At 37.3% G+C, this 16,653-nt stretch overlaps 1 protein-coding gene across 2 annotated transcripts in view; it reads left to right on the top strand.

Annotated features, from left to right (window-relative positions):
• The window catches only part of LOC121372287 (glutamate carboxypeptidase 2-like), a 73,707-nt gene extending 58,115 nt beyond the window's left edge, over positions 1-15,592 (top strand). Inside the window, exons 8-13 of one of the 2 annotated variants that reach the window (XR_005957914.1) lie at positions 266-397; positions 1,251-1,433; positions 3,676-3,895; positions 5,459-5,621; positions 8,387-10,425; positions 15,352-15,592. Coding sequence is in view for 1 of the 2 variants with exons in the window: in XM_041498582.1 (XP_041354516.1) it covers positions 266-397; positions 1,251-1,433; positions 3,676-3,895; positions 5,459-5,621; positions 8,387-8,552 (864 nt within the window). In the remaining variant the exon portion in view is untranslated. Of the gene's footprint in view, positions 1-265; positions 398-1,250; positions 1,434-3,675; positions 3,896-5,458; positions 5,622-8,386; positions 11,424-15,351 lie in introns of those variants that run through there. The other variant, XM_041498582.1, reaches the window with a different exon arrangement.
• The last annotated feature ends 1,061 nt before the right edge of the window (positions 15,593-16,653 follow it).

Raw genomic sequence — 16,653 nt, 5'->3', positions numbered from 1 at the left:
TTATTATATAACTTCTGGCAATTTACCTTTATTTTTAAAATGCCAGCAGCAAAATAGTTCCGGCTTTCTTACAGTGAAAATATCACTTTCTACAGTGACGATAACACATTTTGGAGTGAAATAGTGAAATCTTCACTCTAAAATGTGTTGTCATCACTGAGTGACTGATAACACTTTTATTTCACTAATATTTAAAGATATTTCACTAAATATTATATAATAAAAAAAATTATTTACTTACATTTTGTAAATATTTTATCAACAGGCAAATTCTCACCTCCTTGACAGAAGAGCTATTGCCTACTTTGACCTGAGCCAGATGACCCTGGGTAATCACTCGGTGAGAGCGGAGGCATCCCCTGGGTTTTACACCATGATCAGACAGGCGGCGGCAAGAGTAAGTTGGTGTTACTAAAAAGTCATTAAAAGGGACACTTCAAAACAGGTGGGGGCCAGCCTTGATGGTGTCGTGGTCCAGCCATCAGACATAAGGCTGGTAGGTACAGGGTTCGTAGGATGGTACCAGCTCCCACCAAGAGAGAGTTTTAACGACCCATTGGGTAGATGTAAGACCACTACACCCTCTTCTCTCTCACTAACAACTAACTCACTATCCTAGACAGACAGCCCAGATAGCTGAGGTGTGTTGCCCAGGACAGTGTGCTTGAACCTTAATTGGATATAAGCACGAAAATAAGTTGATACAGGTAGGGGTTGGGGGTCATGGGGACCCCCCACTCCTGAATCTGCCAATGATTATTATATTGTGTGTTTTAATGATTATTACTACATTCATCTTTTTACATACACATCTATATCCAAAATACAAGTACAAATGCAGCAACATCATAACAGAAGTGGTGTTATAATGCTTTACAATTTGGCGAGTTTTGACGAGTCAAGATGGCATCTTGTAGGTACCAGGGGGTGGGATTTAGCTCAGTCGGTTGAGTGCTCGCTTGAGGTGCTTGCGTCTCAGGATCGAACCACCTCAGTGGATCCATTCAGCTGATTGGGTGTTTTCTCGTTCCAACCAGTGCACCATAACTGGACAAATGCTGTGGTATGTGCTTTCCTGTCTGTGGGAAAGTTCATACAAAAGATCCCTTGCTGCATTAAGAAAAACATAGCGGGTTTCCTCAGATGACTACGAGTCAGAATTACCGAATGTTTTGACATCCAATAGCCGATGATTAATTAATCAATGTGCTTCAATGGTGTCGTTAAACAAAACAAACTTCTTCTTGTAGGTACCAGATCCTACAAAGACTGAGTCGACAATTGCTGATGCGTGGCCTTCACCAGTGGACCTGAAGAATATTCAGAATGGTGATGCGCCAGTTTACACGTTTCAAAGACACACACAGAGCAATCCCTTCCTGCAGCTTGTAGGAATTCCAGAACTCCACGTGCAGTATGTGGGAAATCATACAGTAAGAGCAGCATGTTTACTATTAAGCAGAGCTTCTAGATTATGGTAGCCCCACTCCAATGGCTAGTGATATTCAATGTTGGGCTAGTAAATAACTACTATTGCCTTGCCTGACAGGGCTTCTAGATTATGGTAGCCCCACTCCAATGGCTAGTGATATTCAATGTTGGGCTAGTAAATAACTACTATTGCCTTGCCAGACAGGGCTTCTAGATTATGGTAGCCCCACTCCAATGGCTAGTGATATTCAATGTTGGGCTAGTAAATAACTACTATTGCCTTGCCTGACAGGGCTTCTAGATTATGGTAGCCCCACTCCAATGGCTAGTGATATTCAATGTTGGGCTAGTAAATAACTACTATTGTCATGCCAGACAGGACTTCTAGATTATGGTAGCCCCACTCCAATGGCTAGTGATATTCAATGTTGGGCTAGTAAATAACTACTATTGCCATGCCAGACAGGGCTTCTAGATTATGGTAGCCCCACTCCAATGGCTAGTGATATTCAATGTTGGGCTAGTAAATAACTACTATTGCCATGCCAGACAGGGCTTCTAGATTATGGTAGCCCCACTCCAATGGCTAGTAATATTCAATGTTGGGCTGGTAAATAACTACTATTGCCTTGCCTGACAGGGCTTCTAGATTATGGTAGCCCCACTCCAATGGCTAGTGATATTCAATGTTGGGCTGGTAAATAACTACTATTGCCATGCCAGACAGGGCTTCTAGATTATGGTAGCCCCACTCCCATGGCTAGTGATATTCAATGTTGGGCTGGTAAATAACTACTATTGTCATGCCAGACAGGGCTTCTAGATTATGGTAGCCCCACTCCCATGGCTAGTGATATTCAATGTTGAGCTAGTAAATAACTACTATTGCCACGCCCGGCGGCTAGTGTGAAAAAAAGAAGTCAAAAGTTGCAGTTAAGTCTGTTTTGTAAATATGAATATCCTGCCCCTGCCCCAATCCCCAATGTTAGTGTTTTTAAGCTCTATCTCCCTCTTTAGGTGACCTATCTGATTATTACTATTATTTAATAAAATTGTATTAACTTAAAGTAATGTCGGGCTAGTGAAATTTAATTGTACCTAGTAAATTTTGTTATGAAAATTATAGAAGCCCTGTATACCGGGTTTTATAAATTACCCAGTTTTATTTATGTAAGTCATTTTTTTTTTGTCAGTCTTCAAGCTCTGGTAAATACCCAGTTTTATTACCCATATGGTTAAAAATATATTGGTACATATCAAAATGATATGTCCCACTAGAAGTGGGACGTAACACTTCCAACGTCACGTGATGAAGACAATGATTGGCGTACTACAACCTTACACAAGTTACAGGAATATCAACCAAACTAGCTGAGCGATATAAATTAAGATCGGTAATACACGGGTAATACATACAATATTAAACTTGCTACCATTTCTAATCATGTTTATATTCCTCGTGAAATAATGTTCATTGTCACTTGCTAAAGTTCGTGACAATTGAAAATTATTTCACTCAGGGATATAAACATAATACGAAATGGAAGCTCGTTTATTATCCTATAAATCCTACATATGTACTTAAGTTTATTTCTCATTTGTAAATTTTCAAGCTCTTGTAAATTATCCAGTTATCATCTGTTGTAACTCTTTGAATTCTACAAAATTATGGTTTCATTTCAAGTACCATGCTGTACTGAGCCCTATTCCATGAATCAATCTTAGCGCTAAGATCACCTTAAGTGCATAGTTACCTTATGTGTCTGTCTGTCAAAGTTTGTCTCTCTCACAAAATTTTCTGGGTGGGATGTAGCCCAGTGGTAAAGCACTCGCTTAAAGCATGGTCGGTTTGGGATTGATCCCTGTCAGTGGGTCCACTGGGCTATTTTCTCATTCCAGCCAGTACACAATGACTGGTATATCAAACTATTCAAAGCCCATAGTATATGCTATCCTGTCTATGAGATCGTGCATATAAAATAACCCTTGTTACTATTGAAAAAATGTAGCGGGTTTCCTCGCTTAAAATTACCAAATGTTTTACATCCAATAGCCGATGATTAATAAATTAATGAGCTCTAGTGGTGTCATTAAACAAAAAAATGTTTAACGTATAACTAAATCCATTAAATCAGGTATTGGGATCCGATGCTGGGATGCGAACCCAGTATCTTCCAGGTTGATGGCTTAACCAGTACGTCATGCAGGTCAATACAATGCCTTAAGTTGATTACTCTTTTCCAGCCTTCCGGTTCCAGCGTGACAAACATGGCCACCCTGGATGTACACCATCACTTTAAATACCACATAGCCGTGACTAGAGTTATCACTCTTGCTGCACTCCACCTGGTGGACGATGCCGTTTTGCCGATCTCTCTCAGAGACTACGCGGAAGACCTTCACCTGGTGATGTGGCAAACATCAGGCGAGCTGAAGCACTGCTCGACACAGATGGAGGACTTAGGTCAGTCTTGTTTGTCCATCTAACTATTCATCCATCTGTCTGTCCATCCTCCATCTGCCCCCATCCATATGTCTGTCCATCAATCTGTCTGTCCATCCATTCACCTATCCGTCCAGCCATCCATCTGTCCATCGATCCATCAGTCGGTCCATCTGGCTGTCCATCCATTCATCTATCCGTCCAGCCATCCATCTGTCCATCGATCCATCTGTTTGTCCATCTATCGGTCCATCCATTCACCTATCCGTCCATCGATCCATCTATTTGTCCATCTGTCTGTCCATCCATTCACCTATCCGTCCAGCCATCCATCTGTCCATCGATCCATCTATCGGTCCATCTGTCTGTCCATCCATTCACCTATCCGTCCAGCCATCCATCGATCCATCTATTTGTCCATCTATCCATCTGTCTGTCCATCCATCCAAGTGTCTTTATTATTTTGACACATGGATGACCATATACTTGACAGATGTGTCATTCATGTAAGTCTTGTTTGACTGTCTATCCGTCTATCCGTCTATTCATGTCACTAAAACGGAATAGATTTATTTATTAACTTTAGATTCCAATCAAATTATGAGTGCATTTGGAAATGAAACTGGCATCGGTGGCGTCATGGTTAGGCATCGGTCTACAGGCTGGTAGGTACTGGGTTCAGATCCCAGTCGAGGCATGGGATTTTTAATCCAGATACCGACTCCAAACCCCGAGTGCTCCGCAAGGCTCAGTGGGTAGGTGTAAACCACATGCACCGACCAGTGATCCATAACTGGTTCAACAAAGGCCATGGTTTGTGCTATCCTGCCTGTGGGAAGCACAAATAAAAGATCCCTTGCTGCTAATCGGAAAGAGTAGCTCATGTAGTGGCAACAGCGGGTTTCCTCTCAAAATCTGTGTGATCCTTAACCATATGTCGGACTCCATATAACCGTAAATAAAATGTGTTGAGTGCGTCATTAAATAAAACCTTTCTTTCTTTGGAAATGAAAAAAAAGTGTGCAGTTGAGAAAATACAAGTTTAACATGATCAATACTTCTGCTACAGTCAGACACAGATAACATGCCTGCCTCAAAGGAAAATGATTCTACTATAATGTAACAGCTACATTATACGTCACCGATGATACCACGAAGGAACAACAACTCAATGTGGGTTGTGAATTTGTTTATTCTGGGCACATAAGCAACACACCCCGTTCCTTGAACCCAGGTAACCATGTGACCATGTGACAAACACCCCACCAATTGACCACAATACATCCAACTTCTCCTTTCCAGTCTGTGGTATGTTCCTTCCTGTCCGTGGGAAGGTGAATATAAAAGATCCCTTGCTACTAATGGAAAAATTTAGCGGGTTTCCTCTGATGAATACGAGTGAGAATTACTGAATGTTTGACATTCAACAGCCGATGATTAATTAATCAATGTGCTCTAGTGGTATCGTTAAACAAAACAAACAAACTTTAGCTAATGTCATATCCATATTTCTAGTTAGGAATTGCTGAATATGTTGTACAGTAGTACAGTACATAAGGTTTACATTTGTGTTTGTTGTTTTAGAATCAGAGGTGTCAGCTGCCGAAGATTTGCTGAAGATAGCCACTGCGTTTGACGATTTCATCAAAATCTACGAAGAGAATTCCGACAAGCTGGGAATTCACTCAACAAACGAAGTCAAAATGATGTTTGAACGAATCTTCATCACTGCTTCACGTCATAAAAGGTAAAGTTTATAAGACAAGTGAATAATATAAATTTAAAAAAATAATAATTTGTCAGCTGATGGTGAGTTGATGATACAGGTATCCAATCTGTCTTGTAGTATTTGTACCAGTCTCCTACATGAAAGTTTAATAATATGAGTACACTCAAAAATTACTAAAGGAAATGATTACCCATATGGATAAAAAATATCTTGGTAGAAGTGTCACTAGAACGTCATGATAGAATCTATCACCATTGTGAGGTATAGATAAGGCAATTCCAACCCGAGGGACAAAATGGTTTTTGTGAGGGCCGAGGTTTACCAAGGCCTTTGTCCCAAGGGTTGCAATTGCCTTATCTATATCTCACACAGTGATTGATTCTTTTTCTTGCCCATTTAATTACAGTTATTAATTTTGTAAGCTACGTACAGTTTGTTTATTGTTGAACGATTCATAAACATTTCACCTACAAACAATGAAACTCATTTAATCATATGCTGAAAAAGATAGTCCATCTTATGCAACGACATAAAAATGCAACAAATATAAAGTTGAAAATATTAATTTGTTTAAATATTTTTAAAACAATTTTACAATGTGAAATGGCAAAAAGAATTTTGAAAACCATAAGTTATGATGTCTATCATCATAAAACATGAGTTATGACATCACGCTTCTGTAGAAATCGTCTAGCCCTCGGGTCAGACCAATTTTTCTAGCACCGTGCAGAAGCTGGATAACCCTGTTCAATGGGCAAGAAAGCGGGATGTAACACATTGACGTCATATAATGACGTCATACGATTTGCACACAGCAACCTTACTGGAATGTCAGTCAAACAAGTTCAGTGATATAAATTAAAAAGTGATATAAATTATGGGTAATAAATAGGATATTAAACTCGCTGCCATTTTATATCATGTTTATGTCCCGTATGAAATAATTTTCAAGGTCATTCGCTAAAGCTTGTGATTATTATTTCACTCAGGACATAAAAATGATAAGAAATGTAAGCTTGTGACATCAAATTTAGGAAATTGCATGTATTTTACAATATTAAATATTGCTGAAACACAAAACACTCAAGGATTCCCACGGTCTTCAGAATGATGTGTATGCATGATGTAAAGACTATTTTATTTGTGGGTTTTTTATGTTGTTCAACTACAGTGCTATCATTACTGTTGCAGGAATCAAACTTAAAGCCGCGGACCCTAGTTTTAACCTGTGAAAATCAACACTTAAGTTTAGTTAATCAACAAACATGCAACACATCTGGATATGGTTATAACGGAGAGTAGATAAAATCTGTGATGTTTAAAACGGGACATACCGTCTACCAGGGGCGTAACTATGTGTACGCAATGTACTCATTTGAGTACAAAATGTCTCTGCTTATACGCAATTTGGCTATTTGAGTACACTTTCTTTTCAACAATCGCACTAAATTCTCAACATTACATATTAACGCTCCACTTTAGGGGAATCCCCAACGTCATTCAAAGCTTGGGTTTCATGAAGATATGACAGTCGTAAAGACGTCGTACGAATTTGACCAATACAAGCGTTTGTAAGAAAATAAGTTTTACAGATTGGAATTACTAGTGACTTAATGGCACGATTTTGAGTGATTTCGCTACTTTCTTGAGTACACATTTCAAAAGTCTAGTTATGCCCTTCTACAAATAACTAGAGCTCATCTCGATAACTAACCATTATTTCTCAGATGAGCGTGTGTTTTTAACATTATGAAGCATGTATATCGGGGTATTACAAAAACCTGGATGACCAGAATCACTTCGAGTATAAAAAAATTAATATTTTAAATAAGAAAATGTAAGTACTTCTAATTTAAATTATAAAAACAAAGTGTTTAAAAACTGGGGTCTGTCACTTTAAGAATTTGTTACCTAAATTGATTTTAAGGTTTTTACCATGGATCAAATGCACACTTATGGCAATTTTAAACCAGTAACTTATACAACAAATTAAAAAAACAGGAAGGAAGGAAATGTTTTATTTAACGACACACTCAACACATTTTATTTACAGTTATATGGCGTAAGACATATGGTTAAGGACCACACAGATATTGAGAGAGGAAACCTGCTGTCGCCACATCGTGGGCTACGCTTATCAATTAGTAGCAAAGGAAAGAAATGTTTTATTTAACGACACACTCAACACATTTTATTTACAGTTATATGGCGTCAGACATATGGTTAAGGACCAAACAGATATTGAGAGAGGAAACCTGCTGTCGCCACTTCATGGGCTACGCTTATCAATTAGTAGCAAAGGAAAGAAATGTTTTATTTAACGACACACTCAACACATTTTATTTATGGTTATATGGCGTCAGACATATGGTTAAGGACCACACAGATTTTTAGGGGCAGGACGTAGCCCAGTTGTAAAGCGCTTGCTTGATGCATTGTCGGTTTAGGATCGATCCCTGTCAGTGGCCCCGTTAGGCTATTTCTCGCTTCAGCCAGTGCACCACGACTGGTATATCAAAGGCCATGGTATGTGCTATCCGGTCTGTGGGATGGTGCATGTACCATAAAAGATCCCTTGTTGCTAATCGAAAAGAGTAGCCCATGAAGTGGCGACAGTGGGTTTCCTCTCTCAATATCTGTGTGGTCCTTAACTGTATGTCCGTCGCCATATAACCGTCATTAAAATGTGTTGAGTGCATCGCTAAATAAAACATTTCATTCATTCCTTCCTGAATGATGTATGAACGCTATTTTATTATTATTTTATTTTTTTTATATTGCAGGCATCACTTACTCTACCCTCAAGTGTTTGATGGAAGAATCACGACCTTGTCCGAGTTGTGTCACGTGGCGAGGTTTACCAATGACTGGGTCGCCGTTCACAGTTATATCTCCGCTTTGAAGACCGCATTACAAGAAGCAGCACGGTGCTTGAGAACTAATGAATGAACAAAGTCGACAATTACAATGAGTGTTTTAAATTGTAATAACCGTTCATTGATGAGAGCAGAGCAGCTTTCAGAGTTACATTACTAGATGCATTGCAATGATTGAGAACCAACGAATGAACAAAGTCGACAATTACAATAAGTGTTTTAAATTGTAATAATCATTCACTGATAAGAGTAGGAGTTACATTACTAGATGCAATGCAGTGATTGAGAACTAACGAATGAACAAAGTCGACAATTATGCGGAGTGTTGTAAATTGTAATAACTGTTCGTTGGTGATACCAGTTTTCAGAATTACATTGCAAGATGCAATGCAATGTTTGAGAACTAACGAAAAGTCGAGTGTTTTAAATTGTAATAATCATCTGTGGGTGAGACCAGTTTTGAGAGTTACATTACAAGATGCAGTGCAATGTTTGAGAACTAACGAAAGAAGAACATTTGGAGTTACGTTGAGTGATAAATTGTAATAATGTGTTGTTGCTGAGAGCAGTTTTGAGAGTTACATTACAAGATGCAATGCAATGTTTGAGAACTAACGAATGAACAAAGTCGGGAATTATGCGGAGTGTTAAATTGTAATAATCGTTCACTTATGAGAGCAGTTTTCAGAGTTACATTACAAGATGTAATGCAATGATTGAGAACTAACGAAAAGTCGAGAATTACAGTGAGTGTTTTAAATTGTAATAATCGTTCACTGATGAGAGCAGTTTTCAGAATTACATTACAAGATGCAATGTAGTGATTGAGAACTAACGGATGAACAAAGTCGAGAATTACAATGAGTGTTTTAAATTGTAATAACTGTTCGTTGGTGAGAGCAGTTTTCAGAGTTACATTACAAGATGCAATGCAGTGATTGAGAACTAACGAAAAACAAAGTCGAGAATTATGCTGAGTGTTTTAAATTGTAATAATCGTTCGTTGGTGAGAGCAGTGTTCAGAATTACATTACAAGATGCAATGCAATGTTTGAGAACTAACGAAAAGTCGAGTGTTTTAAATTGTAATAATCATCTGTGGGTGAGACCAGTTTTGAGAGTTACATTACAAGATGCAGTGCAATGTTTGAGAACTAACGAAAGAAGAACATTTGGAGTTACGTTGAGTGATAAACTGTAATAATGTGTTGTTGCTGAAAGCAGTTTTCAGAATTTCATTACAAGATGCAATGCAGTGTTTGAGAACTAATGAATGAACAAAGTCATGAATTATTTTGAGTGTTAAATTGTAGTAATTTGTCGCTGATGATAGCAGTTTCAGAATCACATTACAAGATGCAATGCAGTGATTGAGAACTAACGAATGAACAAAGTCATGCATTACAAGATACAATGTTATGTTAGAACTAATGAAGGAAAACACGTGGAGATATGTTGAGTGATAAATTGTAATAATTTGTCGATGGTGATGGATTACATTGCAAGAAGCAATTCAGTGTTTGAAAACAAATGAATGAACAACATATGGATTATGTTGAGGGATAAATTGTAATAACCAATCATTTAACTTGGCGATACCAGTTTTCAGAACTATATTACAAGATGCAGTGCAATGTTTGAGAACTAATGATTGAACAACATCTGGTTATGTTGAGTGTGGAGTGGAGCGGATAAGTTTTAATGTGCATATGTATGTGCCACTAGAGCTTCACACATGCTTGTCATGGGCTTAATCTCTCTTATGTTGAGTGACAAATTGTAATAACTGTTCGCTGGTGATAGCAGTTTGTTTCTGAGAATTGCATTACATGGTGCAATGTGATGTTTGAGAATGAAACAACTCTGAAGTTACGTTGAGTGGTAAAATGCAATAACCGGTGACTAGTGAGAGGAATATTGACGTCTGTCTTACAGTTAGCACTGTGGTGTGTGAGAACTAAAATAAGTTACACTGAATAATAATTATATATAATCAGTGATTGACATTTTAGTATTGTGGTGCTTCAGAGCCAGTGAATTAAAAAAAAAATATCAGAATTATATATCTGCATTGCTATCACCAATCACTGATTATCAGGATTTACTGTTCAACATACATATACATTATATATAATGTGTATGTTGAACAGTAAATGCTGATAATCAGTGATTCGTGTTAACAATGCATTGCTAACTAGAATCCAAATTATAGTGATTAGATGCAAGAATTCCGGCTTTTAGTGCCAGTTACAGACTGTTCTGGCTTTTAGTGCCAACTGAAAACTGTTCAAATTCTAACTTGAGTACCAGGCAAAAACTGTTCCATTTCCAGCCTTTATTGCCAGCTGAAAACTGTTCCAATTCCAGCCTTTATTGCCAGCTGAAAACTGTTTGAATTCCAGCTTTTAGTGCCAGCTGAAAACTGTTTGAATTCCAGCTTTTAGTGCCAGCTGAAAACTGTTTGAATTCCAGCTTTTAGTGCCAGGCAAAAACTGTTTGAATTCCAGCTTTTAGTGCCAGGCAAAAACTGTTTGAATTCCAGCTTTTAGTGCCAGGCAAAAACTGTTCAAATTCTGGCCTTTATTGCCAGCTAAAAACTGTTTGAATTCCGGCTGTAAGCACCAGATGAAAACTGTTTGAATTCCAGCTTTTAGTACCAGCTGAAGATTGTTTGAATTCCGGTTTTTAGTACAAGTCAAAAAATTGTTCCTATGCTTTGTCCTTAACGAAAAGCTTACAATACATCCTTAATGTTCAAATATCCCTGAGAGTTTTATAGATTTTTGGAGTGTGTGGAGCTGTAAATTGTACAAAAGAAAAGACATGTTTTACTTAACGACACACTCAACACATTTTATTTACAGTTATATGGCATCAGACATATGGTTAAGGACCACACAGATATTGTGAGAGGAAACCCGCTGTCGACACTTCATGGGCTACTCTTTCCAATTAGCAGCAAGTGATTTTTTATATGCACCATCCCACTGACAGGGTAATACATACCACGGCCTTTGATATACCAGTCGTGGTGCACTGGCTGGAACGAAAAATAGCCCAATGGGCCCACCGACTGGCTGTAAATTGTAATGACCAGTAATTGGTGACAACAGTTTTGAGAATTATATGTTAAAACCATCACAGTGCATGAGCACCAACTGTTGATTATGTTGAGTGGTAAATCATATTAATCACGGCTTCATTCATTTCAACTTATTTTCATGCTTATATCCAATTAAGGTTCAAGCATGCTTCTCCTGGGTACACACCTCGGCTATCTGTCCATTTCCTATCATGTTTATGTCCCGAGTGAAATAATTTTCAGTTGTCACGAGCATAACTGTCTTAGCTCTAAGACCACTTTAAAAGCATAACTGTCTAAGCTATAAGATCACCTTAAGTGCTTAACTGTCTTAGCTCTAAGACCGCCTTAAGTGCATAACTGCCATAGCTCTAAGTGCATAACTACCTTAACTCTAAGACCACCTTAAGTGTATAACTGCCTTATTCTTCTTCAGCGTTTGATTGGTTGTATTATATCCTCTGTCCCATGAAAGTTGCAAGAAGGGCTGTTGGGCATCAATCTTTTGCAGAGCCCCACAGCTTGGCATCCATCGTAGTACTCACAGGCTAGATTTGTTGCCTCTCTCTGTTATAGAGTGGACAGGACTGCAAGAAGTGTTGTGCCTTATAAACTTGCAAATTTTTCCTGGGAAATCAAAGGATGTGGCCCAGACTGCTTATTCTTTCCATCAAAACATAAAATATTCAGAAGAAATAGAATTATCACCACTGTTACTTCATCCATTGAAACATTATAAAATATTCATAGAAATATCACCACTGTTACTTCATACACTGAAACATTATAAAATAGTCATAAGAAATATCACCACTGTTACTTCATCCATTGAAACATTATAAAATAGTCATAAGAAATATCACCACTGTTACTTCATACACTGAAACATTATAAAATAGTCATAAGAAATATCACCACTGTTACTTCATACACTGAAACATTATAAAATAGTCATAAGAAATATCACCACTGTTACTTCATCCATTGAAACATTATAAAATAGTCATAAGAAATATCACCACTGTTACTTCATACACTGAAACATTATAAAATAGTCATAAGAAATATCACCACTGTTACTTCATACACTGAAACATTATAAAATAGTCATAAGAAATATCACCACTGTTACTTCATCCATTGAAACATTATAAAATAGTCATAAGAAATATCACCACTGTTACTTCATACACTGAAACATTATAAAATAGTCATAAGAAATATCACCACTGTTACTTCATCCATTAAAACATTATAAAATATTCATAACAAAGTTCTGGAGGATGTGACAGCTTTCATCCTATCCATCAAAACATTATCATAAAATATTCTATGCAGATTTAATATGTGAAAAACATTGATTTCATATTGTTTTGAGTGTTTTTTAAAGTGATTTCTATGATGGTGTACGTTTGTACAGTGAAACATGTCTAAACCATATCACACCAGGGACCTAGTATTTATCCGATTCAGACACGATCCAATATTTAGAGTGTCACATTTTCGAATTTGTAAGATTTGGGGGGCGGAATATGTAGCCAAGTGGTAAAGCATTCACTTGATGCATGGTTGGGATCGATACCCGTCGGTGGGCCCACTGGGCTATTTCTCACTTCAGCCAGTGCACCATGACTGGTATATCAAAGGCTGTGGTATGTGTTATCCTGTCTGTGGGATGGTGCATATAAAATATTAAAAAGAGTAGCCCATGAAGTGGCGACAGCGGGATTCCTCTCTCAATATCGGTGTGGTCCTTATAAATGTAAATAAAATGTGTTGAGTGTGTCGTTAAATAAAATATTTCCTTCCTTGTAAGATTTGGGGGACCATGAAACTTGACCAGTTTTGACAGGATTCTGGTTTGTTGAGGGTCCAGTTTAGACAGGTTTCACTGTACTTTTGTATTTTTACCTACATTTAAGCATGAGCTGTATGTTATGTGTGCATATCATTTATTTGTGTCCCAACAAGCTGTGTATTTTCTAGTCATTTTATTTTATAAATATGATCACTAGATTGGTGTACATAAAATTTAACTGTAATATGCATTGACTGTATTTAGTACATCTATTGATGTATATCAGTAACTTTCATATTTTAATAATGGAACTATGATTGAATTTTAAATTATTTTTTTTCATCACCTTACATTTTGTATCTTTTATTTTCCAATATGGGGAAATACAATGCCAATATATATTGTTTTAATTTCCATACATATAGAATACTAAACAAGCTTGCCTGTCATACCATTTTTATGAAATGAGTGAACAGTGTTATCCTGTCTGTGGGACATTGTTCATGAGTTTCATAAAAATGGTATGACATACAAGCTCATTTAGTATTTTATTTATTACACTGCAAACAAGCTGCAAAGCAGAAGTAAGCAGATGTCAAGACATACTACACATTATTTTTCGAAGAATTGGGTCAAGAGTGATCTACGTCACACTCACATCATGCCAATATTACACTAGTTAGATACCGAGTGATTGTTATGACATGAGTAATATCTTACACTAGTGTGTAATAAATAGAGAATACTAAATTAGTTACCACGATTAAAAACACAAGTTGTAATATAAACGGTCTCACACAGGAACGAGTATAGTATTTTATTTATTACACCACACATCAATGAACAAAAATTGGACAGAATGACTTCCAAAATATCTAGACATGAAAATGCACAGATTAAAGACCGGGAAAATTATGTTGTCATGTTGTCACTTCTTTTAGCTATTTATCAATGAAACTTTACATTCCCTAAACCACACATCTATCAATGAAATTTACATAAAAAATATTATAAACATTCAAGGTTGAACAAAATTATTAAAATATATATTTTGTTAAATTATGCTGCTAACATTAATGATATAAATTGACAGCAAGGATTTTTCCGATTTAAAAATATTAATCAGAAGAACCATGCACACACTTTTTGCATGAAGATCTATGTGGAGTTGTACTGTGTGACACATTTGATCAGAGGTCATGACCTCTCAAAAGGCATATTCCACACATATGAAGAAACAGTAAATATCACATGGGTATCTCTTCTACCCCGGTGTAATAAAGACACTTTAAAACGGGGGTGGGACGTGCCAACCAGTGCACCACAATTGGTATATCAAAGACCATGGTATGTGCTATCCTGTCTGTTGGATGGTGCATTTAAAGATCCCTTGCTACTAATTAAAGGTGTAGCAGGTTTCCTTACTAAGACTATGCCAAAATTACCAAATGTTTGAGCTCATGATAAATAAATCAATGTGCTCTAGTGGTGTTTTAAAAAAAAAACCCACTTTAACTTTACAACACATACATTCATCACAGTCTAAGACTCTAGACTCTCCAGCACCGCTAAAATTTCTGTATGTGCACCTGATGTTTAGAGATTTTGTGTATTACATTTAGTCTGTTTGTTCACTTGACAGGTGACAACTTCATAACACAGGTCACTTAACCTGTATTGTATTTGTATGAAACATTTTTGTTGTAAACATTTTTGTTGTAATGTACTTACTTGTGGTCTGCATAATAATTATATGTGATTTTTGTACAATTTGTATGTGCCTGAACAAAACCACATTTATAATTAAATTTGTATGAAATCCGCTTGGATGCTTTGGTGTCTCTTTTTTTTTTCCGCAATTTTTGTTTTTTTGTTTGTGTCTCTGTGCCTGTGCCGACACAGTGAAAATGCAATTTGTGTTGTAATTGTGGTTATTTCCAGAATTATAATTATTAGACAATGTGTTGTTTACTTTTTTTTTTTTAATTATAGACCATCAAATCTGGTTAGGACTCGATTCAGAAGTGGGAGTTCCGTGTTCAACTGACTGAGCTAATACATATAAGCATGCACGCACAGACAGAGAGACAGAGAGAGAGAGAGAGATGCAATTTCATGCATCCTACAAATAAAGGAGCAGGACGTAGCCCAGTGCTCCACAACTGGTGTAACAAAGGCTGTGGTATGTACTATCCTGTCTGTGGCATATAAAAGATCCCTTGCTGCTAATCGAAAAGAGTAGCCTATGAAGTGGCAACAGCAGGTTTCCTCTATATCTGTGTGGTCCTTAACCATATGTCTGATGTCGTATAACTGTAAATAAAATGTGTTAAGTGCGTCATTAAAACATTTCCTTCCTACAAATAAAATTCATTAAGACAAAATATCAACTATTTTTCATCAAATTGTATATCTATATGGATTCACTTATAATTAATCGTTACTTAAATGTTAAGCCGTTTAACTGAGAATTAAAAGGTAAAGTTTGTTTTGTTTAACAACACTATTGGAGCACATTGATGTATTAATCATTGGCTATTGGGTGTCAAACATTTGGTAATTTTGACCTGTAGTCGAGAGGAAACTTGCTACATTTTTCCATGCACCTTTTGTATGCACCATCTCACAGACAGGATAGCACATAGCACGACCTTTGATATACCAGTTGTGGAGCACTGGCTGGAACGAGCGCTACGACCCTGATGGAGATCAGCAGGGTTGAAAATTAGCAGTCGTGGCTAAGAATTTTACAACGATCCGTTGGGCGACCATTGATTTTAGAGTCTGGCGAGTATGGTACTGCCAGTTAAAAATGAAACACACTGAGACTGAAAAAAAGAAGAAATGTTTTATTTATCAACGCACTCAACACATTTTATTTACGGTTATATGGCGTCAGACGTATGGTTAAGGACCACACAGATTTTGAGAGGAAACCCGCTGTCGCCACTACATGGGCTACTCTTTTCGATTAGCAGCAAGGGATCTTTTATTTGCGCTTCCCACAGGCAGGATAGCACAAACCATGGCCTTTGTTGAACCAGTTATGGATCACTGGTCAGTCAGTGCAAGTGGTTTACACCTACCCATTGAGCCTTGCGGAGCACTCACGCAGGGTTTGGAGTCGGTATCTGGATTAAAAATCCTATGCCTCGACTGGGATCCGAACCCAGTACCTACCAGCCTGTAGACCGATGCACTGAGACTGAATCGAATGACCAATGTGACAAGATACCGCGTCTCTGCAGGCGCGAACAACAAACCTGGCAGGAGATATTATTGTGTTCTATATTT

This window comes from Gigantopelta aegis, chromosome 1 (assembly GCF_016097555.1).
Source record: "Gigantopelta aegis isolate Gae_Host chromosome 1, Gae_host_genome, whole genome shotgun sequence".
In the NCBI taxonomy this organism is placed as follows: domain Eukaryota; kingdom Metazoa; phylum Mollusca; class Gastropoda; order Neomphalida; family Peltospiridae; genus Gigantopelta; species Gigantopelta aegis.
Note: the sequence above shows the minus strand (reverse complement) of the source record. Positions and strands in the feature narration are given on the sequence as shown.